Source organism: Lepidothrix coronata, unplaced genomic scaffold, assembly GCF_001604755.1.
Source record: "Lepidothrix coronata isolate B3197 unplaced genomic scaffold, Lepidothrix_coronata-1.0 Scaffold4, whole genome shotgun sequence".
Taxonomy (NCBI): Eukaryota; Metazoa; Chordata; class Aves; order Passeriformes; family Pipridae; genus Lepidothrix; species Lepidothrix coronata.
Window position 1 is genome coordinate 1082413 of NW_016690184.1, and position 19366 is coordinate 1101778.

At 36.3% G+C, this 19366-nt stretch overlaps 1 protein-coding gene across 1 annotated transcript in view; it reads right to left on the reverse strand.

Moving 5' to 3' along the window:
* Window positions 1–19366, reverse strand: part of EYS (eyes shut homolog (Drosophila)) — a 784118-nt gene that overhangs the window by 707690 nt on the left and 57062 nt on the right. The window contains exon 6 of the mRNA XM_017823913.1: window positions 8343–8502. Within this exon, the coding sequence (XP_017679402.1) occupies window positions 8343–8502 (160 nt within the window). The remainder of the gene's footprint in view (window positions 1–8342; window positions 8503–19366) is intronic.

Consider the following 19366-nt stretch of genomic DNA (forward strand, 5'->3'; position numbering starts at 1 on the left):
GTTCTCGAAGGAGACAGCAGCATTATAGAGGGTGTGTCTCCAGGCCTCCCGATTTGAGGCCAGAGTAGACCAGTTATAATGATCAATATGGCCAATGCTGAGATGTTGTTTCAGGGAGTCCTTGTATCTTTTCTTCGGGGCTCCTCTCATGCGGCAGCCAGTGGCAAGTTCATCAGCCTGCACCTCAGGAAGTCCCCCATCATCTCCACATCACCATTGGCCAATCAGAGCTCAAATCAGTCCAACAGTTTAATTATCTTGGTAGCCTCATCTCCTCAGATGGTAAGATCGACGGAGAGATAGACAACAGGTTAGCAAAGGCATATAGTGCTTTTGGAAAACTCCACAAAAGAGTATGACGTAATAAACACTTGAAGAAAAGCACCAAGATCAGTGTTTACAAAGCCACAGTTGTCTACTCTCTTATATGGTTCCGAATCATGGGTCATCTACCGCCACCACCTGCGACTCCTCGAACGCTTCCATCAACGCTGCCTCCGTACAATCCTAAACATCCACTGGTCAGATTATGTGACCAATACATCTGTTCTAGAACAAGCAGCAGTCACAAGTATTGAGGCCATGTTGCTGAGAACGCAGTTGCGATGGGCAGGGCACGTCTCAAGGATGAAGGACCACCACCTCCCTAAGATCTTGCTTTATGGTGAACTTGCCACTGGCTGCTGTGTGTTATAAGCCTAGAGTAAAGGTAAATGTCAGTGTACTGAGGCATCAGCCCAAATTTGGGTGAGTGACACAAAGACTGATCATGGGATAATACAACAGATTGGGTTGGAAGAGACCTTTAAAGATCATTTAGTTCAACCTTCCTCCAATGAGCAGGGACATCTTTAGCTCAGATTGCTCAGAGCCCAGTCCAATTTGTCCTTGAATGTTTCTAGAGACGGAGCATGTACCACATCTCTTGGCAGCCTGGTCCAGTGTTTCACAACTCCCATTATGAGATATTTTTTCCCTCTATCTAGTATAAATCTATCCTCTTTTAGTTTAAAGCCATTACCCCTTCTCTTATTGCTACAGACTCTAGTAAAAAGTTCCTCTCCAGTTTTCTCCTCTGCACCTGCTTCAACGGATCCATGTCTTTCCTGTGCTGAGGGCTATAGGGCTGGATGCAGTACTCTAAATGATTTAAGTTCTAATATTTAATGTTCTTATCTGTAATGTTCTGATGTGAAAAGTAAACTAAATCTCACATGCTGAGTTTATACTAAAGTGGTGGCAAATACTGAGGAGAAAGGTATAAAACAAACAGATCCAAAGAAGTCAAGTATTTTGAAGGAACGTGTTTAAAGTGAGATATGTCTCAGTAAATAGAAAGTGAAGCAAGTATATTTCAGAAAAAGTAAACTTCAGCTACTCAGAGTCCCAGAGTGAAAACCAAAGTATAGAAGTTGTTACTGAATATAAGTTTCCAATGTAACACAGGTTAAAAAAAATAATAAAAAAATTGGTCTTACAGTGCCTAAGAAAACTGGTTATGTAACAAGAAAATATACATCAATAAGAGACATAATTTACACAGACGAAACCATGCTTTAAGTCTGCAACATTGTGGTATTTTATATCATATTTCAATGGAATGGTTTTGGAGACTTTTTTTAATAGAAGGAACAACTACTGAACGCAAAGGTTGAGAAATAGCATAAGAAAACCGAGAATATTTAGTTCATGTATAATAACATAATTAAGTTAATAACATAATTTAGTTCATGTATATAACATAATTCCAGATTCAGTGGAGATACAGTAGACTATGTCAGCTAATGATGTTGTACATTGTGTCTGAAAAAAAAGTAAGCAATATATGGCTAAGCCTGATTATCCATATTTAAGAGAGCAAAGTGGATTTTCAGAGCTAAAAGATGTCAGACTAAGGTCTTTTAAAGAAGTAAAACAGAGCTTCAAAAATCAACTGTGTCATGAAAGCAGTCACTAGATCTACACAATAGTCTTATTTATCTCTCCAATGCATTTTATATTTTTAAACATGCTATATTTACATCTACACTACACATCTTAATCATGTTTTAAACCCATTAGTGTGATAGATGATTTATAACACTGTTGACAATTTTTGTACCTTGGTAAGATCTGAAATGCTGTACTTGGCTGAGCTAATCAACACAGGCTCAGCTGAGAAGCAGAAAATAATGTCTCTGTGGTTATAGGTAATCAACTTTTTAACAACTTCAACTTGTTCAAAAGACTTTTTGAATGAATTTACATAAAAGGAATACATCTCTCATGTTTCTTATTGATGATCTGATGATTTTTTGGGGGTGATTTACAGCTATTTGGATGTCCAGTATTATGCAGCTACCTCTCTAAATGCTAAGAGAAAGCTGTAAATTCTTAGTCTCCCTTGTCACTAACAGTAGATTTACATGTTGGGTAACGAGAATGAATAATTCTGGTGTTCTCAATAAGACACTTATAAACTACACACAGAGAAAAAACTTTAGATTCCTTTTAAGTTTTACTCTGAATATGTAAAAAAGGAAAGGATAGACATTAATAGATGTAAAGCCAGAAGAGTCAAATAAGCTAAAGCAAATCAGCAGAGTTCTGAAAACTCCCTGAGAGGTAAATCTGGGAGCTGTATGCCTTAATAAAATGAGGCATGGTAGGCTGGTAGGAAGTGGAAAGCAGGAGAAGAAAGTGGTAGTTTGGTTTGTATGCACCTGGATTTGAGGTCAGACTTTCACGGAAAAACACTGCAAATAGGAAACACTCCCACTGTGTCTCTGAAACTTTGCTACTTTTTAAGTATACAGTCAGTGATGTAAAATATGTCTCTGGTTTGAGTGCTGGGCTAATAGTCCCAGAAAGTCAAGGAGTTTGTACTTCACTTAAAAAATTAAAAGTTTGATACAGGTGGCTGAAAGTAATTTTTGGAGTTCATAAGCAGATGGAGCTATCTGGAGTATTTTATAAGCCAAGTTTAAGGGAAAATTTTAAAATATGTCTTTCAGTTGAAAATTTTACTAATTATTTACTTAGAAATCCATACACATTGATACATCTATGCTTCTTAATAAAAAACAGCATCTTTAAGTTAATCATGTAATATATAACTATTCTTGATGAAACTCCATCAAAATTCTTCCTTATTTATATGGACAAAATATATTCTGTAGTGCAAATTAAACTAGAAACTGAAATACTAAGAAATATGAACATACTCATAAATATCATTCTGCATTGAGAACATTTGTTCCATTTTAAAAGCAGCCAGAACTTCAATACTGATATTACATTTTTCTTTGAAATACCAGGTAAAATGTTTTAATAGTCTTTTGGCTTTTCATGCAATCGCTGCATGCCAAAATAATAGAAGAATTTCCAGCACAAGAATTTCAATAGTATTATTATTTCTTGTAGAAATCAAGACCTGAGAAAAAATTGTTGACTTGAACTACTGTAGATGACAGTTTGCTTGGAGTTACTACAAGTATGGTACAACATCAGACATTAGCCCTTACTTATTGTTCTAGAGTTTATCTGTTTCAAATTATTTTTTTTGTTGCTTACTTCTCTATCCTTTCATTACAATTACTACAGTTGAATATTCCAAGTGGAGTGAAACTGGTGTTCTCATGTAATTCAGCTTGCTAACTTCTTAGGTGACAGATCCTTGTAGTCCTTACAACACATCTTCTGCTGGTGCGGCCTCACTTTGAGAACTGTGTGCAATTTTGGGAACCATAATATCAGACGGATATAAAGCTATATGTCCAAAGAAGGGCCACAAGGAGGTGAAAGGGTCTAGAGGAGAAGCTGTATGAGGAGCAGCTGAGGTTGTTTGACTTGTTCACCCTGTAGGAGACTGAGGTCTTATCACAGTCTACAGCTCCTTTGTGAGTGGAAGAGGAGGGGCAAGCATTGAGCTCTTCTCACAGGTTACCAGTAGTAGGACCCAAGGGAATGGCATGAAGCTGTGTCAGAGGAGGTTTAGGTTGGATTTTAGGAAAAGGTTCTTCACTCAAAAGGTGGTTGGGCACTGGAACACTCTCCCAGGAAAGTGGTCACAGCATTGCAGCACCAAGACTGACAGAGTTCAAAAAGCTTTGGGACAATGTGCTTATGAGGGTGGTCCTGTCCAGAGACTGGACTTGAACTCGATGATCCTTGTGGGTCCCTTCCAACTCAGAACATTCTATGATTCTAATGGAGTCAGTGTAATTCATGTTTTTTCTAAGACTTTTACTGGCATTAGGAAAGACCTGTATTGGGAGCAAAGTTAAAGAAACAGACTATCTAAAACCATTTGCCTTTCACCCTAACTAACGCTATTTGGACAAACCTCCTAAAAGGCATTTTAAACAGCAGGTAATGTTTCTGGGCAACTGCTGAAGAGGATTAGAAAGAGAATTACTTTGGTTGTTATTTTTGCTTTCTGTCAGTTATCACTGAAAATTCTTCTTCAGTAGAAAATTGAATCCTCTGAAAAGTAGCAAGCTGTTCCTTTCTTCTTCATTTGATGAAGGTAAGTATTCTGAGTGAATTCCTGTAGCAATACTTAGCAAGTGACTTCTTTTATTCCATTATTTCAGTCCGCGGTCATTGATATTGTGCACTAACAATTTCTCTTTCAGAGGTGACAACTGTAATAACACATAAAGTGCAATGAATAAAGCTTAAAATGGCAGCATCTGTTGCTGAGAAATAGACTGCTGTGTAATTCCAATGACACTCCTGTGACATAGGAACCTCCCATGATGATACAAAAATTGCTTTATCTGCTCACCTCTAGTACAAGGATTAGAGCTGTGAAAAAAAATAATTGTTTTTATCTATTTGAGTTTTGAGACTTATGATATTATCACTGTACTTCAACATGAAATGCCAACAGGAAGTACTGAATGAATTCCTTATTTTACTCCACTTGTGTGCACAGCTTTTGCTTGACCTAATGATTTGTCTTTATCTCAAGTTTTCTTACTTTTGCCCTTCTGATTCTTTTCACCGTCCCACTGGGGAAGAGTGAACAAAAAGGTATGTGGTATTTAGCTGCCCACCAGGGTTAAAACACGTCAACACTGTATTCTAGAGAACAAAAGAATTTAAAAATGTGGATTTGACCAGATAGAAGGATTTAAATTAGGCCGTATTAATTGTTTTGTTCGCTAGTATAAACATTGTCTTTACTAGGTTGTGAAAGATATTGGAACTTTTATATCCTCTATCTTCTTCTCCGGAACATTTGCTATTGTGGTATCAGAGATTCTTTCTACAGAATACTGATACAAATAACCTATGCAGTTCAATGAAGTATTTTTATATTCATTTCCCATATACCTGTAGATGCTAGCTGATCTGTCTCAACTCAATAAAACAATGAAAGAGAAAAAATAAACTGTGGATAAATTGGGAATAATCCTAATGAGTCTTATAAAAGGAAAGTTTGAAGATGAGGAAAATGTATGTAATTAAGTAGTACTTAAAATTCTAGCTGGTGAGTTTTCTTGGGATTCAGTTCATTTTAGCAGCAGTAAGATTATTTTAATTAAAGGACTTTTCTACCAACTAAATGAAGTGTCTAACATGAACAATCAATCCCTGCTAGTATGATTGCTCTACACACAAGGAAAGATAGTAATAAATTAGAGGAAGCTTATTCAAGAACAATTGGCCTACTGTGCAAAACTTGAGAAATTGCTGATATGGATTGTTTCAGTGTCATAAGCCATGTTACTTACTTGCACTGTTGTAGATACAAAGGTTCTTATCTACTGTCAGAGAAGGGAAAAATGAAAATAAGGAGCTAACCATAGAAGGAAATTGAAAGCACAAAAATAATGACATCTATTCAACAAAAATAATTATATTTATTCATATTTATTATATTTATTATTTTTATGAGTAAGTTACCCAAAATGTATTTTACATATAAACAGAAACAAAAAATGTAGTTTAAAATTGCATTTGTGAGTTTATGGTAAGTTTCTACAAGTTTTTTTTAAAGAGTATGGAATCAAAATGAAATGGTTATATAACTTTCTTAATCAAAGTTCTTTTTCACAGCTGAGAACACTACATCATGCCATATTTTGTGTTCCCTAAGATGTCTATTCCAAACATGATTTAAATGTTAATGCAAAAGCTACAGATGCAGTGTTTATAATTTATAAACACAATTTAGAACAATTAGATGTGAAACTACAATAGTTTTTCTGGTTGCAGATGCTATTTCATTCAGAGTCAAGTAAACATGCCAAAATTGCTACTGCATTGTCCTTCCCTTCTGAAACACATAAATGAAACAATAAACAAGTATAAATGGAAATTTTTTGGATCAAGACTGAAGAACTGATTATTTAAAAATAGAAAAAGTAAAAAAAAAATTAATTACTATATAAAGAACCTCTTACAATGAGATGCCACAAAAGAAAGAATCTTGAATTCAGTCATAACTCAGTGTTAATAAGGTTTAATTGTATTAATTGCATACATTTATTGCCATATATTGTAGCCTGTTAAACTTTTGTTTTATGACCATATTGTACACTAGAGACCTTAAATTACCTTGAAAGCCTTGAGTTATTGTAGTGAAACATTACTTTTATTAACAAATCCATAATTTTAGGTGTTACATCAATAAAAAACTGTTGGCGGAGGCGAGAGCGAGTGGCAGAAATATCAAGCCTGGAGAAAAATCTATGACCCCTGAAAAGACACTCACATTCTGGAATAGACATTTATATACTGTTATGGACCTTTATTCACTGGATTTGACAAACCACCTGACTGACTGTTCTCCCCTGTTTTACCCCGGTTATACCCCAGTTCTGTGCTATATGGTTGTACTGTTCTTTATACCCCATTTTATTGTTTAAAAATCATGTCCACCATATTGTCTTCTTCCTCCCCTCACAGTTTTCCCGCCTAAACTTGTTGTCCTCTCCTGTTTTCCCGCTCCTCTGCCTGCCATTGGTTGAGGTTTGGTGCAGTGCAGAGGTAGCTGTCATTGGCCCATTCCCCCAGTAACTCCCAAACTCCACCTACCTTTACCCTGTTATCCTATCCCTGGGATCCTTCAGTTGTCAATCCCTTGCTCCTCCCTAAGCCTGAGCCCAACCCCTAAACCTACACTATTTAAAGCCCTGTTGGCTTAATGAAGTTGGCATTACCTCACCAGACCTCAACTGTGTTTGGACCCCTTATTGTAATGCCCGATCCCATTCCTTTCATCCCCGCAGGTCGTGGCAAAAAACCTCTCAAGTTTAGATTGAAACAATAAAATCCTAAAGATGATAAGGCAGAAGTGAAAAGAAAGGTTGATAGTTACAACTCTGGGGTACTATTCTATTTCTTTTTCTTTTTCTTTTAAAAGTCTGTTTTCTCTGTGTATTACTGTAATTTCTTTAGATTAAATTAATTTTCGATCTTTGAGTAATAAATATTAAGTATCTATATTTCAGGTGGTTTTTTTTAAATTCTCTTCATATTTTTGGTACTTATCTTTAAATTGATGTACATATGACTAATTTCTGTTTCCTTAATGTTACCTAAAACTGCAGAGAATCACATTCAATGCTTCTCTTTCAGTTCCCTCTCTAACCAAAGATTGGTGAAGGATTTTAGAATCCAACTCAAATGAGCTTCTATTTAAAGAGTAAGGATGGAGGAAAACTCAGAAATTGTTTTCTTTGCCAGCAAAAAAACAATGTGGTTAATATAAGCTATTTTTTTTAGTCTTCTCTTCTGTCTAAGTAAAAGAGAAACATTCCTGAAGAACTTGTGTCAATGACTAACAAGTATCTGATAGAAGTGGTCTTAGTCCCCCCCTGAAAAACTTACTGATAATTCATAGAGCCTTGAAGACTTGTTTACCGGTCTCACATTCTTTTAGTCAAGTAAAGTGAATCAGCTAATTCTACACCAAATGAAATTGTGTAAATCATTGGTGGTCCATTAAGGAATTAAAATAGGAAGTGGAGTTCATCTCCCAGAAAATAAATAAAGTTATCCGAGCAAATATGGGCTGACACGAACTAACGAACTTCCTGGACTTAACTAGATCTCCAGGAACTACAATGACAAAGCAGATATCTAGCTCACATGCAGAACTTTTACGTGTAGACATACACTTAGTCTCTTAAATTGAAGCTGAAGTTTATTCTATTCTATTCTTTCTGTAACTTTAATTTAAACATTCAAAACTAATTTGCAAATTCTGTTTAGATTTTGTAGGCATCACAGCAGAAGGCAGAAAATGCAAACACTTCTATATCCCTTACTTTTTAAAATCCATCATTCTTATACTTTCATTTAAAAGGAAATGAAACTACAAACTTCTACATGATTTGTATATACCTTACCTGTGAAATCACGAGGACACAAACACTGAAACAAAGGTTGTTCTCTCCGTTGGCTCATATCCATGCAAGTTGCTCCATCAGAACAACTATTTGGGTAAACTAAACATGCATTTTCAGCAAATTGGCAAAATTCTCCTGTCCATCCAGGTGCACAGAGGCACTAGATATAACAAACACACAAACAGAGAAAACACAAAATGAAAATGCAATGTGAAAGATGGTTGAATTTTCTTTGTGTCTTGTATTTTACTACCACATAAAGGTGTGGTAGTAAAACAATGCAGAGTTATTCTTTATATCTGTATTTGCAAATGATAAAACAGTTAACAAAGGCAAAACTCATCTACCATGTCTGTTGAAAAAGTGTGGGAAGAGAGGACATGTGAGTTGGAGGAAATGGCAAGATAATTACTCGCTGTAATGGATAGAGCTGCCTGCAAGAATAGAAGAACTGAATGTGCAAAAAGGATTTTAAAGGCCCAGAGATGAGGGAGAAATCAGTCAGTGGTGCTGACAAAGCCTGCAAGACAAACATAGTGGCCAACTAATTATCAGAAAATGTAGTACAAGGTTTCTGTTGGACATTCTGACCCTATCTATTAACTAAAATAAATAAAAATAATTTCTACAGAAGAAAGGGAAAGAATTGAAGCTTATATTAGCTTCTCAAAAGAGTCCTGTGATACCTATACATTAGAAGTGCCCTGATCAAATATAACTAATAGTTTGTCCTGAATCCAATTACAAGGGCAGTATAGCCAACAGTAGCATAAAAGTATTTTAGAACACCATGGTAGTGCAGCCAGTCACAATGAATATGCATTTTAGATGAGTATGTGTACAATGTGACCATCAAGGGGAGAGAGATGCATTGTAGTGACTCATACAAATAACAAAAAAGTTGCGAAAGAACAAGATTACCATAAGGCATAGAAAATCAGCAGAACATATTGCTGACTACAGAAGAAGAATTACTGCCAGGATACAAAATGCCCCAAGGCAAGTAATACCAGGAGACCATCCTTTTTTTTTAAGGGCAGGGTAGGGCGGTGGGAGGTAAAATAGCATAAAGCATCACGTACAAAGTGATAGAATGGAGACAAAGGAAGTTAAGCTCATGTCAGTAATGACTTCTCGCATCAAAGAGCTCATGAGACAGATTACCTTGACTTTGGGAGCTAAGAACGACTAGGGACCACAGCTGTCAGCATTAACTAGAAGGCATCATCTCCATGGTATTGTGTGATCACATATAATTTAAAATATGTTACAGAATAGTAGTATGTAGGTGTACTGAGAATGTCTAATAATCTATAAAAACTATTAACATTAAGTATGCTGTTTATCAATTAACTCATTGAAGTTTGTTTTAAAGTTTAAAATTCACCTAACCTATCACTCTTCTCAACATTTGCATTACAGTGATCTCTTCCCTATCTGATATATATGTTTTATCAAAACAAATAGTATTTAGGTGTCCTTTAGTGAAGGCTTTAAGAGAACTGCAGTGATGGGAATTCCATACTGCGAATCTCCATGTTCAGCTGTTGAAACGACAGATAACTAAAGTGGACTGTCATCTCCAAAGTGACCGAGGTATAAGAGGAGCACAATAGCCAACAGAATTAGTGAATTTACCTTCCCAGGACCTGGAAGAACACTATGTTCTCCAGCAGTTGCATATTCTTTAGTACTTATTTTCCAAATTCCTATCCATGCGTTGGTCTGTTGTGACAACATCCATTATTTTATTAGAAGCTACTCTACTCTTTATCATGTTCTGGTTACATTAATCCACTCCCTCATTTTCCCTAGATGCATCCTGTCAAGCCCTTTGGATATATATAAGTACTGGTTTTTTTTTGCCTAAGTAGTTCCTAGTTTGGCATTCCTCTATCATTGACAATATTTCTTTCCTCCAAATTTTACCACTAGGGTATAGGGACCTGGGAAACTTGAAAACAGATATTGCAAGTAAAAACCAGAGCAAAGACACTGAATATCAGCCACTTCATTCAGTAGTGGGCTTACATTACCCTTGGTCTCATATTTTTCTGCTGCTGTACCTACAAAAATAGGATTTATAGGATAGTTTCTCCTTTATGATTGCTGTTCATGAGGACACATTTGTAAAATTCTCATTGACTAGACTCAAACTTTTATCTACCTAGTCACTAAGCATTACTATTTGTTGGTTAAAACTGTTTAACTGGTATTTTCTTTCTTTACATATTTTAAATCCATTCTGCAAGAAACAACTTCTTCAAATAAGTTCACTGAAGTTTAACCCTATTCCTAGTGAATACATATTAACTTAAAAAATTATGTTCTCAGAGATGGAATTGGTGTTAAAACTACATTTACTTTTCATCTAGCAAAGTGATTTTTTTGCACCTGGGGTGAAACATACTGCTGGCAAGACAGCATTCAGGAATTGAATCACTATTTCCAGACTATACCAGAATTGTTTTGAGGATAGTTGAAGGACAAGTCTTAGGGATGCTTAAGCCAGCACTTTCCACAAACGCTAAGCAACTTTTTAAAGATTAATTGTAATCATCTCAACCGCATACTGGTACAATAACCTGGATTTTTTTCCTTCTCAGTTTTCAATTGCCTGGTAAGATGACTTTCAAAATTAAGACATACATGTGTTTAGGCTACTCGGTCACTTTTAAAGTACATGGAGAAAATCCCAATTCAACCCAAAATTTAAGCATCAAACTGGGTATGAATGTTTTCAATTTTTGTTTTGCCTTCCATATTCTCTTATATCGTTTATTTCTTTGCTCAGATTTTCTTCTTTTCCCACTCCCTTCCCCCTGCCACCCCATTCCCTAAATACAGTCTGACTGTTGTGCATATCCTTGTAGCTGTTTATTTTTTCAATTTTTCCTGTAGGTATTTTCAAAATTATGAACTGGAGTGACTGGTTTATGACAAAGAGTTTAAAGAACCCAGAACATGCTGTTTGGCAAAGTGACAAAAAAAAATAGTATTTTAATTTTTCTGCATTGATGGAGGGAGCTATGCGAATTGTTAAAATAAAGAAAATAAAATCCTTATCTTAATACCAGAAAAAAATTATGCTTATATTTTTTTTGTATGTAAAGTACATTCCTAAGTAAAGTTCTGGAAGTCACTCACACTGGGAAGATAATAACTGCAAGAAACATATGGAAGTTTAGTTCATAGCTAGCAAACCTGTTCCTTCTTAGTGAACTGGAGTAAAGGACTCATTTGGGGAGAACTTTTTAATCACTTCCTTCTTCCAATTGAAATATATGTCTTTCTCTGAAAGGGAAAGTTATGATATTTTTTCTTCAAACTGTGTAAAAAATGAAAATTAGGAAATTCTATAGCTGTCAATAAATTATGCTATGCCTGTAATCGCTAAAGTCTTAAAAATTTATAATATTAAATCATTAGCCTACAATACACTAGGGTACATGAGTGACTTTTAACTAAAAAGGGAAAATTACTTGGTCCTAACTTACTGTATCTGTCAAATTTGCAGATGACATGAAGCTAAGTAGTGCAGCTGACACACCTGAAGGATGGGATGGCATCATGAGGTACCTGAACAAGCTCAAGAAGTGAGCCCATGGGAACCCAGAGTAAGGTTCAACAAGGCCAAATGCAAGGTCCTGCACCCTGGTTGGGTGAACCCCTGGTATTAACATGGGCTGGGGGTAAAGAAATTAAGACCAGCCTTCTAGACAGAGTTGGAGGTAGTGGTGGATGAAAAGCTGGACATGAGCCAGCAATGTGCACCTGCAGCCCAGAAGGTTAACTATATCCTGGGCTGCATGAAAAGCAATGTGGCCAGCAGGCCAAGGGGAGGATTCTGCCTCTCTACTCCACTCTGGTGAGACCCCACCTGGAGTATTACATCCAGCTCTGGGGTCCTCATTACAAGAAATACATGGACCTATTGGAGTGGATCCAGAGGAGGGCCACAGAAGGATGGAGCAGCTTTCCTATAAAGACAGACTGAGAGAGTTGGCATTGTTTGGCCTGGAGAGGAAAAGATTCTGGGGAGATCTTCCTGTGGCCTTTCATTACTTAAAGGGGACTTATAAGAAGGATGGGGACAAACCATTTAGCAGGGTCTCTAGCAATAGGAGAAGGGATAATGTTTTTGAACTAAAAGAGGGTAGATTCAGATTAGATAGAAGGAATAAATTTTTCACAATGAGAATGGTGAAACACTGGGATAAGTTACCCAGAGAGGTGGTAGATTCCCCATCCCTGGTAACACTGAAGGTCAGGTTGGATATGGCTCTGAGCAAGCTGATATGGAAGATGACTGCAACGGAGTAGAACTAAATGACCTTTAAAGGTCCCTTCCAACCCAATACATTCTATGATACTATGATCTCTAATATGATATGTTGATTCATATGAAACCCTGATTTCAGGTAAAACAATTAGGGGTCTGGGCAGAAAAATGACATAGCTTGAATTAATTTTTTTTTTACTAGATTTAGTAAATTTACTAATTTTATATTCTTTCATTTCTCGGGTGGACATATGGGGTAAAACAAAAACTACAATTCTATCTGTGCACATGTCATATAGGGATAGGGAAGTTAAATTTTGTGTACTTTGGGCAGGCCACCTCTCTTTACATATGACTTTATAAAATAATGAAACTTTATTAATATTTAATTATAACTTAGAAAGGCAAATTAAGAATGTGCATTTTTGAGGTTTTGGTAGTAAACGAAGAAATGGCAGATACCAAAGGATGAAAAATAATCAGCAAGAAGCTGCAGCATGTACTAGAAACTTACTCTACAGTACAGGAAACGGATGCTGAAGACATCATAAAATTTATGCAGCACATGGAAAATGTGTGTTTGATCTTACTGACATTAATAAATGGGCTAAAAAATTATTATGTCATGTCCCTCAGAAATACACAGTGCTGAGTTGGCTAACTGAATTTTTATGGAATCTTTCTACAGACATTCTCCATATCTCAAGGGGCCAGCTCCTTATTAGATAGGAAAGTCAGTAAAAAAGAGATTTGGGGAATTTCTGTATTTTTGAAAAAGTGGTTTAAACTTGACATGGCTTGATTTTAGCTTCTTCTCAGAAGTTTCATTTAAAAATTAAACAGAATATGTTTATTGGTTTTATCTGGTGTGTTTTACTGTCTATTTATATTTAATTATATGCTATTCTAGTGTATCAATTAAGATACATTGTATAAAGATATATATGTATTATGTGATCAGAGTTTTAATTAAATATTTTTCATTTGAGTTAATTCTTAAAAAGCAGTACATTGCAGGATATTTAGTTTATTACATGAAGATTTCTACTGTTTATTAACTTCTGTACAGCTCAGGGATAATTAACAGCACATATGAAATGTGCCTAGAGTGCTTTCATACTGTTTGTTTCAATAGCATAAGAAAAGCAGGACAAGGTGGTTTTGATAAAGTTCAAATTAAACACTGAAGAAGCAAAAACTCTATGGGACATTTCAAAATTTATGTGAACTCCTCTGTAGAATTACTGCTACTTTGTGAAAGAAAATTGGCTAATTAACTACTGTAAAACTAGCCCCTAATGGAAGTATCTGACTTTGAACTTCTGCTGTTTTGAACACTCAGCTGGAAGGACAAACATGAGAGACACATCAATAGAATTAATGATAGTGGCAAAGTGGCTTCACAGAGATGAGACTATAATGCTCATATAGTCCATGGGGAGAAACAGTAGGAGAGGCTGTCGCTTTTTTAAAAAGGAAAATGACAATAATCTGTTTTATATGTTGTACATAAGTATAAAAGTTGCATCTGAGAACAGTAGATTTTGCAGTGCCAATTTTCATCACTTCTAGAATTGCTAGTAGAGCTGTTATAAATATTCATAACAATTTTATCACTCAAACCAACTGCTTTAATATATAGTATGCCGAATATATTAAATGTTTGTTTCCTTATGCCTTTTTTATACTCAGACAAAAAATGGTGACTGATACAGTGTAGAGGGCTTTAAAAAAACCCTACTGGCTTTTTTTTAAAAAAACCCTGAATTTGTTAAAAAAGTTGATTTTTTCTCTCAGCTGTTTTTTCTCAGCTATACTTCCTTCGAGTTCTGGATATGTCATCTAGAATTTATTTCTCCTTTCATACAATAAACACAAATGGCTTTTCTAAGAATAAGTTTGAGGCCTTCTTAGGGCTATGAGATCTAAGCAGTATGATGTAGCTCCATTTTGGAGATTATTGTTAATTCTGCATAGAGATGCTTTACTTCTGGGTTATAAATTCAGATGGGCTTCTGGGGATCAAGTATCATCAAAAAGCATTAGGACTGAGAGTGACTCCTCAGTAAAGAACTTATAAAGGAGAGCAGGGGCAGCAGACTTTCCACAAAGGCTGGCATAAGCTGTACCGCAGGCCTGGGGGCTTGGCACTGCTCACCACTCTTCTGAAAAGAAGCAGATTGATTCCCAGCCTGACAGCTGGCTGATGAGTCTGGTTGTGCACCCACAAGGGCAAACCTCATCTGGTAGGGATGAAACTTGGGGCTCTGTCTGCCTGATTGTAATTTCTGCACAAGTTCTGTTGAATGAGGGCCACATACCAGCTTGACATGGGGAAAAAACACAGGAGAAAGAGAAATTCCCTCCTCTCTCCTCCTTCCTTCATCCCTCCAGAAGAAACATATTAGCTTCGGTGAAGACAATTTTTTATGCTAGTATACAAGTCTCTTCTGCTTTGCTAGAGAACACGGTAATCTTGGGGCAGAACATATTTGCTTGTTTTTTAAACAAACTGTAGCAGTGGGACCCATAGTGTTACTGATTATTCATTTATATTCATAATTTTATTTTATCAACCATATATCCACCTGATGCACACTTTGTTGTTGAAATATCTTAGATCATCATAAAACTCCAAATATAAAATCTATGACTTCGATATATGGATGTGAGGAAAAAGATCAAAAGAGTACAATATGAACAGCCACAGAGCCATCTGCAGGGCAAGATTTTAGATACCAATCTTTTCTGTTATATTATTTTTTTTATCCTGTTATAGTCAATCATACTATTTGATAAACACTATTAAATGTATGTCCATATAAGAAAGTAAAAATTTGGTGACCAGAGAACAATTTTCTGAAAGGAATGACTCTGGGTACCTGTTCTCATTAATCAGTGTTCCTCCCTAGGCAAATTACTTGTAGAATTTAAAACTTTTACTTCTTTTTGGTTAGCTTCACTGTCCCTTAACAGCACAATCTACTTCCATTGTACTGTATGAACACTAGCCATAAATCAGCAGCAATTCCTGTTCCTCTTTTGGAAGGCACCAGGACATCCATTGACAATGATTCCAACATAAAATTTCACATTCAAGCATCAGTACAGCTTCTCAAATAAATTTCAAATACTTGCTTTGGATGACCAACAGTAAGTGCAATGGTAAAACCCAGAATGATAATACCAATTATTTTCTCTTTCTTTAATGCTGCTCTAGTGTGTATTTGCTTGCCAGCACAGCTCTGCTTTTCAGGCAATATGTATAATCTGTTTAGATCTCAAGTGTAGTGCTGGCAAATGGAAATGGACCTTACAAATGACATTGCTTTCACTTCATCTTTCAGCTTCAGTTTTTGTGTCTATATAATTCAATTCCTTTTTAGCTGTAAGCACATACCCTTGCACAAATCAGTCATTTTGTTTTTCAGGAGGATGGGAGAAAAACATATCAACAAAATAGACTTGGGTACACTATACAGACCATGTAAGCTGGAAGATAGCTGCTCTAACATAGTAAGGAGCTGATAGGCCAAAAAAAAAGTCCATGAATGTGCATTTTTACCCCCTGCAAGAAGTGGAAGGTATTTTTAATCTGCGTGCCCTTCCATAAGAAGTGTATGGCAGAGCAGAAATAGGAGAGTATGTAGGGCTGCACCTTCTTCTCCCTCAATTAAACTTCTGTAGGTAATCATAACTGGCCAGTGAATTATGTAAATTTCTGCAATTCTGTGGTTTCTCTCTAGAAAACAAGGACACCTAGTATGCCAGAAAGATGACAGTCTTCATACCCACAACTTTAACACCATTGTGTTTTAGAAACCGTATTCCTTCCTAGGCTTCAAAAATCCAGTAAATTACAGCTCTTTTATACTCAGAATTTACACTAACTTAGTTTAATGTATTTTTTAAGTATCTTTGTTTTGGCTGATTGATTTTTGTTTTGATTTTGGTTCTTTTTTTACTTTAATACTAATGATTCAGGAAAAAACAGGGAATCTTAAGCAGGGATAATTTTTTTTAACATGATCTAAGCTACTTGCTATGGATAAATGGATAGTGATAGTTAGATACTTGATCCACCTTTGGGACCCAGAGGAAACCTTTAGATCCCCAAGAGATTTCTTGTTTGTATGCCCTCTTTATCGGCTTTTACTGCCCAGTCTTGGGCTAGAGGCTCTGCTGGAGCCATTTTAAATCACTGGGAGAATTCTAATCAAATCATTCCCCCAGGTGGTTAGCACCATGTGGCAGCAGTATGATTAGCATGAAACCAAAAACCCCTCTTTCTTCTCTGTCAGTTGTCCTTTGGGAATTGTTCATCTTTTCTCTGTCTTCAGGTAAAGATAAGGGTAACAGATACCTATAGCCATAAATTGCTTTAGACAATCAGATTGAAAGCACTGAGAAAATACTATTGACTGTAAAACAAGAATACTGATTTTTCACTTATAAAATCTATTTAAGAAAAATAAGTCTCCATGAGAATAGAAAAGTCTATTGAAAAGTGTATCTATGTGCAGATTTTTAAAAAGTATTTTTAAGAAGTAAGTTATCATCCTGTCAGAATAGTGTAGAGTAATATTTTTATTGAATAGACTGTTAAAACCTGAAATTGGTTCACACTTCTGTGTATTTGTATAAGTATGGTTTATGTTAAACCTGTTTTAATTTAATTTTTTTCTTAAAACAGTGACCTCTGTCTTCTAATACTGAGTAGGTGGAGTTGTTTATTATGAGGTTGAAAAACCAGCATACCATTCATTAAAAGCTTTCCTATGGTATGAATATAAAAAAAGGAAAGCACTATATTTTCTTCAGAACTTTAGCAGTGATTATATAGATTTTTAAAAATGACTCCAACATTGTAGCTGAAAAACAGGAGAAATTCAATAGCAGAGTTCTTGCAATAATTGATAAATCAATAGTAAAAAATAGAATTTTATATAGCAGCATTTTTTGATAGCAGAAGATCCATTATGTTCAAATATTGTGTTTATCACCTGTTAAAATCATATGTCCAAATGATATCCATATCCAGAATTCTTTAACTGAGTTAAGGCTGCAATCTTATCTTTCTTTGCTTTAGAAACTATCTAACAAAGTAAATGTCATATCTTTGACCTTCTACAGAGCCCAAATAAAGTGGAGGATTTTTTATGTTTTCACTATTCATGGCAACTCTGGGAAATATAATCCCTTTCCTAACCTTTTAATATCAGTGGAATGAGTCTGCTGCATTGACTACTAGAAGCAATCCACAAAAAGGCCTTCGGCCTTCTGTGGGAATTATGGGGTTTGGATTCCACAGTAGCAGATCCTCATGAAATTTAATGTTTGATGAAGTTATTCACTAGGACAGGACAGATATGACCTGGCATTGATCTGATGGGAAACTGCTGATACACAGCATTACACCATATTACCTAAAAATTTTTTGAAAATGCCCCTGGTATAATCAATAGTGCATGGAAGAAGCAGCTGCTCAGAACCATGCACAATATAGCTGCCTATGATAACCCTTCACTGACAGTCACAGAAGTATGACTACTTACAAATGCTTCTATATATACAAGTGCTTCAATTTTTTAACTACGGGGATTGTCTTTCTGTCTTCATCAATGGTGTGGTGTTAAGTTCTAATATCCACTTCAAGCTGAAAGTTGTCTTCTTTGTCATTGATTATCAGGAACAGTCACTACTGTGTAACTCATATTCTTTTTTCTATGCAGATAGCATTGTATTTTCCTCTCCTAGAACACTTTTTTTTTCCTAAGTAGTGCAGCCTACGAAGAAATACTGATCACATTTGTGTATTATCAATTACACTACCATTTTCTGTGGTCATCCGCACACATAGAAGAAGAAGGGGGCCCCTGGAAACTACAGGCCTATCAGTCTCACTTCAGTGCCTGGTAAAATCATGGAAAAGATTAGTCTGGGAAGTATTGAAAAACACCTGGAGGACAACGTAGTAATTGATCACAGCCAGCATGGCTTCATGAGGGGGAAGTCCTGCTTGTCAAACCTGATTTCCTGCTACGACAGAGTATCCACCCACCTAGGAAAGACAGTAGATGTAATCTTTTTGGATTTTAGCAAAGCTTTTGACACCATCTCTCAAAGTATCCTTCTGGACAAAATGTCCAGTGTACAGCTGAATTACCATGTTATGTGATAGGTGAGCAACTGGATCACAGGTTGGGTACAAACAGTTATAGTGAATGGGGTTACATCAGACTGGTGACCTGTCACTAGTCTGATGTTCCAGAGGGCTCCATCCTCAGCCCAGTTTTCTTCAACATCTTCATAAATGACTTGGATGTGGGACTGGAAGGAATACTAAGTAAGTTTGCTGATGACGCAAAACTTGGAGGAGCTGTTGACTCCCTTGAGGGCAGGAAGGCCCTGCAGAGAGACCTCGACAAATTAGAGAGGTGGACAATCACCAACCACGTGAAGTTTAACAAGGAAAAGTGCTGGATTCTGCACCTGGGATGGGACAACCTTGTCTGTGTTCATAGACTGCAGAATAAGGTCGGAAAGCAGTGCCACGGAAAGGGACCTGGGGGTTCTGGTTGATGGCAAGTTGATATGAGTCAGCAGTGCCCTGGCAGCCAGGAGGGCCAGCTGTGTCCTGGGGGGTTGCCATCAGGCAAAGCATCACCAGCTGGTTGAGGGAGGTGATTGTCCCTCTCTGCTCTGCACTGGGGTGGTCTCACCTTGAATATTGTGGCAGTTT